This window comes from Rhinopithecus bieti, unplaced genomic scaffold (genome assembly GCF_001698545.2).
Source record: "Rhinopithecus bieti isolate Rb0 unplaced genomic scaffold, ASM169854v2 scaffold_35884, whole genome shotgun sequence".
Classification (NCBI taxonomy): Eukaryota; Metazoa; Chordata; class Mammalia; order Primates; family Cercopithecidae; genus Rhinopithecus; species Rhinopithecus bieti.
Window position 1 is genome coordinate 9,933 of NW_016814992.1, and position 9,567 is coordinate 19,499.

Sequence of the window (9,567 nt, forward strand, 5' to 3'; positions counted from 1 at the left end):
TATATATATATATATATATAGAAAAGTTTTCTCAAACAGGGAGGCTGGAAGCAATTTGGAAATAGGAGTACACTTGGCTTTGGCAAATAGCAGAGCAAACTGAAATAAATTATTTGCCTTACCATTCTGCTGAAGATGCCCTGGCTTTAGTCCTTTTCCGGGGCTTAGTGGTTCACAATGTATTTCAAAAGCATTACCTCACTCGACTCGCATTGCAGCCACTGAAACTTGGTAAGGAGTATATATCATCAGGGATCATTAGGAATAAAGAAACTGGAGCTCAAAAAAGAAAAGTTCCCGACAGTGACAGAAATTGAAAGTAGCAAGGCCAAAGTTCAGGGATGATTGTTTCCTCCACCAAAAAAAACCACCAGAAATTGGATTAGAAACTGGAGTTTCTTTGATTCCTAAGCACCGATGTTTATAACGTATTCCTGTAAGTGGGACTCAATTTCTGTTTCAGGCACTCACTCTTGGCTGGGAGTAAGGGGTGGAGCTGTTCATTTCTGTCGTGGTCTGTCCCACTCACACTGCTGGGGCTGACCAGGCCGGCCCTTCCCTGGTGGGATTTGAGTCTCATACACCCTGTGAGATAGACAGGCTGCTGCCCTGTGACAGATTAAGATCCAAGGCTTGGGATAGTTATGTGAGAGTCGCCCAAGGTCACCCAGCTAGAGGAGGTAAAGCCAGGCTAGGAAACTAGGTCTCTGCACTCCAGAGCATGGGCTGTGCCCAGCACATGCTGAGACTCGGGGAGCGAGGAGGCATCCATACTTCCGAGAAAGCGCAGAGCCCACTGTGGCATCACCCCACAGATACTGCTGGGAGCCGAGGGAAGGCAATGCTGAGGTCCCTCCCTGAGGGTGTGGGTGTCAGGCGGAGCCCACTGTTCACAGCTGCACAGACTCTGTGACAACAAACATTTGGTGAATTGAACTAAAAAGCTAGGTTCCCAATCATGGTTGCCCGGGCACACAGTAGTTGTTGAACACGGATGGATGAAACCTGTCCAGTGAGAGCAGAATGAATTTGTGTGCTGGAGATGGGAATGTGCTGGAAGGCTGGGCATGACTCTCACCATTTTCTTCACTGTCTGTTGTGTTTGCAGCCAAGTCCCCTGGAGCTCAGTCTGCCCTCTGCCCTCTCTCCCCACCCTCCTAGTGCAGTACTCCAGGATTCCCACTCAGCAGCAGGGCAGTGACCAACTTTTACTCCCAGCCTGAAGATCTGCATGAGAACCAATGCACACCAGGTCTGTGCCGCCTCCCTGACCGAGTGGTCCCCAGGGCCTGATTTCACCACCATCTCCGCTTCCACCACAGACTTGCTCCCGTCCAGGATTCCTCATCTCTCCAGTCTCCCAAGCTCAAACCCAGGGTGATCTCCCACTGGGTCCCTTCTGCCATCACCATGCCTGGAAATGTTCGCTAGTCCCCACCCCACCCCCATGTCCACACTCAGTGCGCACGTCTTCATTTTTGTTAGAAGTGACAATGTCACTGTGGTTATGAAATCATGTCCTTGTTTCTTTAGAGATGCAAGCTGAAGGAATTAATTTGGAGGGGTTCAAATAAAAACATAAATAACAAAGAAATATGTCAAAATGTTAACAGTGGTTGAATCCAGGGGCTGGGTATAAGTGTGCTCATTGTACTGTTCTCATATCTATGTACATATATGTGTGTGTGTGTGTGTGTATATATATGTATTTTTTTTCTTTCTTTAGAGAGGCGGTTTCACTGTGTTGCCCACGTTCGAGTGAGTGGCATGATGACAGCTCACTGCAACCTCAAACTCCTGGGCTCAGGTGATCCTCCCTCCTCAGCCTCCTGAGTAGCTGGCACTATAGGTGCTTGCCATCATGCTTGGGTAATTATTATTATTGTGTAGAGATGGTAGTCTCACTGTGTTGCCCAGGCTGGTCTCAAACTCCTGGTTTCAAGCCGTCCTCCTGCTTTAGCCTCCCAAAATGCTGGGATTACAGATATAAGCCACCACCCTCAGGCCCTGTTCTATATATCTGTATATTTAGAAAATGAACTTTTTCACAATAAAAAGATTGGCGGTAAGTTGACCTGAATTGATTGGACCCATTTTCTCATGGATCCAATTGGGGCTGTGAGAGGGAGGGGCAGTGAATGGCCTCCCAAGGCTGTGTCTGGCCCAGTGCCTCTGGGGGAAACTGCCCCTGTGAGCCTGGGGCTGGGGGTTCCCAGCAGGCGGAGTCCTAGACTCTGGAAGGCAGTTGCCTTTGGCTTCAACAGTCCTGGAAGTCACAAGGCTTGCTGATGACTGAGAGCCAGCGAGGAAGAGGGCAGGCACAGGGTCAGGTCTAAAGAGATGAGGCCAGTCTGGTCAAACCAGGTGGGGTCAGGAGGAGCCGGCGGGGATCCCGCTGCAGCTCCAGAAACGCAGTTCCCAGGTGGCAGTCAGCAGCTGGGCACGAGACGATGTCCGAACAAGCCTCCAACCCAGAAAGTTACACCTCTTACTGCCGGAGTCCCACCCCTCAGCAGAGCCCACCTCTTCAGTTCTGTAGTGAGGGGTGCTGGGAACCCCTGTGACTGCCCGCCTTCCTCGGCGGCCTCAGAGGCCCTAATTGCATCTTCTGATGGGAACCACCATGAGCGCAGGGAAATCCCCCAGCCCCAGCGAGATTCGCTCTTTGCCTCCTCACTCTGCGAAGGTCCCTTACTGCAGCTAAAACCAATTCGTGCCGTCCAAAGGTTCCCTCCCCTCCCGTCCTGCACGCCCTTCTCTGTCCCCGAATGCCGGTGACACGGCCTTGAGAGCAGCGCAGCGGGCGGGAAGCCCAGGCGCCCCGGAGACCCCGCAGGCTGCAGGTCGGGGTGTCTGCGGCAGCTTCCGCGTCCCTGCAGGGAACCAGCGGCTCGCCGAGCCTGGCCTGGGCTCCGGGGGGCAAGTGGCGCTCACAGCCGGCTCCTCACTCGCCCCACCCGTGGCCTGGGTTTAAAATCCACGCACCCGTCTTTCCGCGGCCAAAGCGATGCTGCCGGGACTGGTGACGACCCCAACGGCCCCGAGCCCTAGGAGTGCAAACCCAGCAGGCGATACGTGGCCAGAGACCCGCGGAGCATCTGGGCTTCCAAGGGCCTCGGTACCGCCCGAGGCAGCGAAGGACGCGCGGCTCCAGGCGGCAGGAGCCAGGGACCACCGCGGGCTTCCAGAGCGCGCAGCCGCGATCCTGGGCGGTGGAGAGCCGGTGCCAACGTCCTCCCCTGCGCCTGTCGGGCATTCGCCGGGCGGGCGGGCGAGGGCGGGGCCGCCGCACTTTAAGAGACGGTGCAGGCAGCGAGGCCTCCAGGCCGGCGAGGGGATCCGCGCCATGGAGGCCGCCCGGGACTACGCAGGAGCCCTCATCAGGCGAGTGCCCCGCGCCCCCGCGCCCCGCATTCCCACGCGCTTCCAGCCGCCTCGCGCTCAGTCCCGCACATTCCCCGGGCGCCTCTCGTGCGCACCCCGCCCTCATCACCCTGCTCCCCGCATTCTCTCGCGCTGCACGAGCCCGCGCACGTACCCATCCGCCCCGCCGCGCCCGCGGGCAGAGCCCGGGCCCGTCCCGCGCCTCCTCACCCTCTCGCAGCCGGGCGGGTCCCAGGTGTGGCTTTCGCGAGCTGCGCCGGCGTCCGCAGACCGGGTGACCGCTGGCGAGTGGCTGCATCTCCGGCCGCCGCTGCAGTCGCGGGCGCAGAAGAGGGTCCGGTCCCAGGAACCCCCAGCACAGCCTCCCGGACTTCCGGGGTCCTGCAAATCGCAGCGGGAGCTGCGCGCGGGAGCGGCCCAGGCTCGGCCCCCCCCCCGGAAGCGCGGGCTCTGGGCTCCGAGGAGAGGCGCCAGGTTGGCGGTGCTGGGAGAAGAGCTCCCGCCTGCGGGTCCGAGGGCGGAGACGCTGCCTGGCGAGCAGCGGGGACAAGGGGCGGGTGGACCCCGCGGAGTCTCCCTGCGCTTCGCCCGCTCGTGGTCGAACAGGCAGCGTGGGCTGTTTCCCTGCTTGGGTTAATCTTCATCTCCCAGCAGACCCAAGCCAGTTCTTGGTGAAATGCTAAGTCGTGGCAGCAACTGTCAAGTAGAGGTCTGGGAGGGAGACCGCGTTTCTCTGAAGGTCAAGTTCCTGAAAAGACGCTAGAGAAGCGCTTGCGGGCTCCCAGGTGCAGGCGTTCGGCGTCCAGCGCCGGGTCCCCCGTGTGTGCTGCGTGCGGCGGGCGGAGACCACACGGGTGAGAGGGAGCCGAGCGGCCACAACACGCCGTCTATGAGCTTCCGATCCCGGGTTCTTACATGGGCGCTGTTGTAGACACTGCAGCTTAGAGGCATCTTTCTCTTTCACAACCAGCCCGCAGTACGCGTCTGGGCGGTGGCAGGGGGAGCTGAGAAACTCCGGCTTCGTGTGTGGCCATGAACACGCTTAGGCCTAAAGGTCAGGGCCCTGTTTCTTTTGCGTTCTTCCAGCACCATCCAGCCCACAGTCCCACTTCCAGGAGGTGAGGACTTAGCAGTTTGGATGCCTCCTTCCAACCACTTATCCAGTGAATTCACAACACACCGATGTTTCCCCGGTGCACGAGGGAAGGAGGTGTGGGCTGACTCTGCACTAACCAATCCTGGGTGGCCTCTGAGCAGGATTCAGGCTGAGCCTGTTTCTGCCTCTATTACAACAACTCATCAAAATCCAAAATGCATCTGTATGGGGTCTCCGTGAGGTCAAGTGTGAAGTGGAAGTGACTTGCTGATGAACTGTTAACAAATGAAACATTGGGAAACCCTGAGTCTCCTAGGACTCATTCCTTCTAGCTTGGCTCCCCCCAGGAGTGACTTCACCTGTGAGGGATGAAGGGTTGCTGCAGTTCTTTGAAATCCACCTGCTTCCAGGCTGAACTACTGTCATTCTGTGAAATCTGTTTCCAAACTAAACTGGAAGAAAACAATCTGTAATTCTTGTTGAAGGGAAGACGCTTTTTCTCCCCTGCCCTTCTCTAAAACCCTGTCCCGGCAAAAGAGCCAGAGGCCAGGTCCTAACACGTTTGCTAATTGTGCTCTTGCTGGACTTCTGCCTCCTCTCAGGGTTCCTTAATTTAAACCAGGTCCAGGATATCATAACTTTGTCTTTATCAGTAACTACATTTTGCCAAGGAAAGAGCTTAATGTGCACAATTGCTAAAAGTCAGGTACTTGTAGTCAGTGGCGAAACCTTAACCCAACAATTTTAGTCAGCTGGAATCATTAGGGGCCCTGGTCCTGAGGAAAGCAGTCTGAGGTCTCACAGCAAAGCTCCAGACATCAAGGAGGTCCACGTGCAGGTTGATGGTCACAAAGTCTGCTCTGTTCATGTGTCCTGCCAGTGATAACATTCCTGCCAAACGCTGAAGTTGTTATGAAGCTGATACGTTATAAACCTCATGTGAAATGGCTGCTTTCATAGCCATCCAGCACATCTTTCCTTTCCTTGAACAAGGAACTCTAGGTTTGGTGCTGCTATTTCAGTACAAATTTCACCACAGTCTTCTTAGTGACATTAGTAAGGAATTAAGTATGCTGCAAGTGAATCTCATCTTTCTGCTTCTTGAATCTAAATTCTTATTTTAATGAAGCTGCAAAGTGTCCAAAGACTTCATGGTCATGTATTGAAAACTTGATAACGTCAAGCCTTTTTAGGGAGCTTGCGAAGAACTGAGCCAAGAGCCAGGCAGTCCTTGTCGGGGCGAGTGCATCTGGGGCAGGTGTGCTCCCACCTGTGTATGTCACGTCCAAGAGCCCTCGGGGAGCCGGGCAGCAGGAAGCCTCATGGAGGCAGCACTCGCTTCTCTGCCTCCTGCCATTGACCCCACCACCCTCTGACGCTGTCCCTACAGTTCAGGGACTCTTCTCCAGGCCTGTGGAGCAGTTTCCCAGCCCTCCCTTCTCTGCGTGGCTGTGCTCAACCTCACACTTCCCTCCTTGGCATTCCTTGCCGCTCTTGGCTTGGTGACAGTGCTTGGTTGGCTTCTGTCCTACTCCTGTGTACTGCTGCTTCCTCCCACCGTGGGTGCCTCCTTTTCTTCCTAATGATGACACGCAGGGTTCCCTTAGCCATCACTGCTCCCCGAATATTCCCGGCACCATCTTACACAGCCTGTACTGCTGCCCCTCACCCATGACACCAAAACATTTCGCTTTGAGGAAGACCGTAATCCTGGGCCCTTTTCCTCCACAGGTGGCATATAAAGCAAGCTTTTTAATTCTCTGTACAGCTCAGGTTTGTTTTACTGGAGAAACGTTCAGCTCTACTGGCAGTTTGTGGCTTGCTGGTGTATTTCACACACTTTTAGAAGTTGGCGGCGCCTCGCCTCCCTCAGGGCGGAACACAAAGCCTTCCCTTCCTGCCTGTTCCTGGAAGACATGCCGTTTCACAGTGTTCTGTGAAGTCTGACTTTTCCTCTCTGGATTTCTCTGAAACAGCCTATTTCCTTAAACAACCTGTTTCCTTATATCTTCCCTGTTAGAGGGTTATTTCCCTTTCCGTTTCCTGTGGTTGTCTGCCCCCACTTTCACAGGAATTGGGAGCGGCAGTTCTCACATGTGGTGTGTCTAAACGCAGGATCCTAGGGCTGCTCAGTGGCCCTGCTTTTAGGCACGGTGCTGATGCCCAGTGATAGAGATGATTCTACTCAGCAGGCTGGAGGTGACTTGGGTGGAGACGGTGGCTTGTTCACGTAGCAACAGTTCGGTACCTGTAGGCCCGGCGTGCAGAACATCTTATTTAACCACTTTCTGTGTTACATATGACATGGTCTTGATGTTACATAATTTGACTCAGAAATCACTCACCCTCCTCTTTGACAAGAAGGTGGGGGTAAATTTCCTGTCCTCAGTGCCCCCACCAGCCTTTCCTCCAGCAATGACCCAGCTCTTGGTTGGGAAATGCTATAGGTGAGAACAATAGGTGTTTTTTCACTGACGGTGGGAATCTTGAGGGCAGGTGAAGGCAGGGAGAACCAGAAATGGTTCCAGCTCTTGTCAGACAGGTAAAGACCGCAGGAGCTTGGAATTCATCATTTGGGCCAGGTCACTGGAGCACAGGTGCTCACCAAGGCGTGAGCATGTTCGTCCAATGAGGAAATGCAGGGCCAGGGCTAACGAGGTCAAAGCTGCACCTTTGATCACTGGGGCTGCATCTACCATTGGAAGACATGGACCATGCTCTCTCATTGCTCTGATTTTGGCCTAGCATCTTTAACTCAGTAAATAGATGGCGTGCTGATAGGTTCTGCGTGAAAGTAGGAAATGCACCACCAGACCCCGTGAGACAGATGCTAGAAGCCTTGTGCAAGACTGCGTTGACTTCCTGTATTGGGGACGAAGAGAGGGTGTTTCTTGCTGCTGAGGCCGGGCCCTTCTCTCCCGTGGGAGCCGAGGTGCCCACTGCTGGGTGGAAGCTAGAGCTGGGCTCAGACTCTGGTCTAGCCTTTGCTGCCCTGACTACTGGCTTCCTGCTTTCCCCAGGCCTAGGTTTCACTGTCTATAAGGTGGATCCCAAAGAGTGGTAAGGCAAGGCACTAGCTCTCACACACGAAGGTTTGGCATCCAGTGCCCTCGGGCCTTTCTCTCTCTCTCCTTGTGGGGACTTCAGCTCGTTTAAGTCTCAGCGGCTGTGATGAGGTGGAGGCGACTCCAGGGTTCTGAATGTGAAATGTAACGTGGCCCGTCCTCGCCGCCCTCTCCCCCCGGGTCACCAGGGGTGAGAGTGTGCGAGAATTCCCCGTGGTGTCAGCACAGCAGTGTTGTTCATGGCATTGTGTAACTGAGAACCTTGCGTCACTCTTTCAATCGAGGTGACAGTTCAGAAGCCGTGTGCCAGTCCTGGGGCTGTGTTGGGGCACAGCCCGGCTGGGCGAGGCTCTCATTGACTTGGTGGGCCCCTGGCAGAATGTGTAGGTCATTCTGACAGGTCCGGAACCCCAACCCAGCACATTTCCCTCGGGTTTGCCTCATTGAAAACAAATTGTGGCCGGGCGCGGTGGCTCAAGCCTGTAATCCCAGCACTTTGGGAGGCCAAGGTAGGCGGATCACGAGGTCAGGAGATCGAGACCATCCTGGCTAACACGGTGAAACCCCGTCTCTACTAAAAAATACAAAAAAAAACTAGCCGGGCGAGGTGGCGGGCGTCTGTAGTCCCAGCTACTCGGGAGGCTGAGGCAGGAGAATGGCGTAAACCCGGGAGGCGGAGCTTGCAGTGAGCTGAGATCCGGCCACTGCACTCCAGCCTGGGCGACAGAGCCAGACTCCGTCTCAAAACAAACAAACAAACAAACAAATTGTGTAGCAACTTTGTCTACGCAAAAGGGAAAGGCGTTGAGGGCATGAGCTCAAAGCGCTGCTGCGCTTTCAGCCATAGAGCAGCTCTTCCTCACGACACTCTGGATGGATGTTTATTGCTTGAGATTTGAAGTTCAGAGGATGGATAACAAAACAACCTACTCCCCCAACCAAAAAAGTCTTGGCTTTGGACAGACCTGGGATCCGGGTCTATCTTTCTCCCTTACCGACTGGCGGGCTTTGAGGAGCCACACTCTGAGCCTCAGTTTTCTCATCCGTGAAGTGGGCAATACTTTCCTCGCAAGGTTGTGAGGATAATTTGTTAATATTAATTAATATTGAACTAATGGGCACAGTGGCTCACACCTGTAATCCCAGCACTTTGGGAGGCCAAGGCGGGCAGATGACTTGAGGTCAGGAGTTCGAGACAAGCCTGAACAACATGGTGAAAACCCTTTCTTTACTAAAAATACAAAAATTAGCCAGGCATGGTAGCAGGCACTTGTAACCCCAGCTACTCAGGAGCCCGAGGCAGGAGAATGGCGTGAACCCGGGAGGCGGAGGCTGTAGTGAGCCCAGATTGCGTCACTGCCCTCCAGCCTGGGCAACGGAGCGAGAATCTGTCTCCAATAACAAACAAACAAACATGAACTAACATTACCAAGAGCTGAAATTGCTAACACACTGCTGGCCATGGCAAGTGCTCAAGAGGCCCTGATGTCATCCTGGCCAAGGATACTCCAGACCAAATTCTCGCCAATGACCTTGGTCTGGTTCTAGACCGGCACTTTGTTGGTGAAGCACCTGGAGAAAGCACAAACACTCATTATTCTGAAGAGCCTGAAACTGGGATCAAGCTGGTAGCGTGAACTCAACAGGGCGATTTTTGAGAGCCAGCTTGTTACTGTACTGTCAGGTTTTTTGTCTGTTTTTTGTTTGTCTGTTTGTTTGTTTTAGAGACAGTGTCACCCTTTTGCCCACGCTGAAGTGCAGTGGTGTAATCACACCTCACTGTGGCCCCAGTCTAGGGCTTGAGCAATCGCCTCGCCTCAGCCTCCTAAGTAGCTAGGACTACAGGCATGTACCACCATGCCTGGGCAACAGAGCAAGACCCTGTATCTAAAAGGAAAAAAAAAGGTAAATGTTTGAATTAATTCTTTGATAAATGAGGGCTTACTCCAAAGTGTCCTGTGATGTAAGCCCTGTGGGTCTTTCCTTTCTTGTGATTCCAGCCACAGTTCTTTTTTTTTTTTT

The 9,567-nt window shown here is 54.1% G+C and overlaps 1 protein-coding gene across 1 annotated transcript in view; it reads left to right on the top strand.

The window, feature by feature from the left end:
- The first annotated feature begins 3,259 nt into the window (after positions 1–3,259).
- CIDEA (cell death inducing DFFA like effector a) overlaps positions 3,260–9,567 on the top strand; it is a 28,193-nt gene continuing 21,885 nt past the window's right edge. The window contains exon 1 of the mRNA XM_017852893.1: positions 3,260–3,384. Within this exon, the coding sequence (XP_017708382.1) occupies positions 3,347–3,384 (38 nt within the window). The 5' untranslated portion in view covers positions 3,260–3,346. The remainder of the gene's footprint in view (positions 3,385–9,567) is intronic.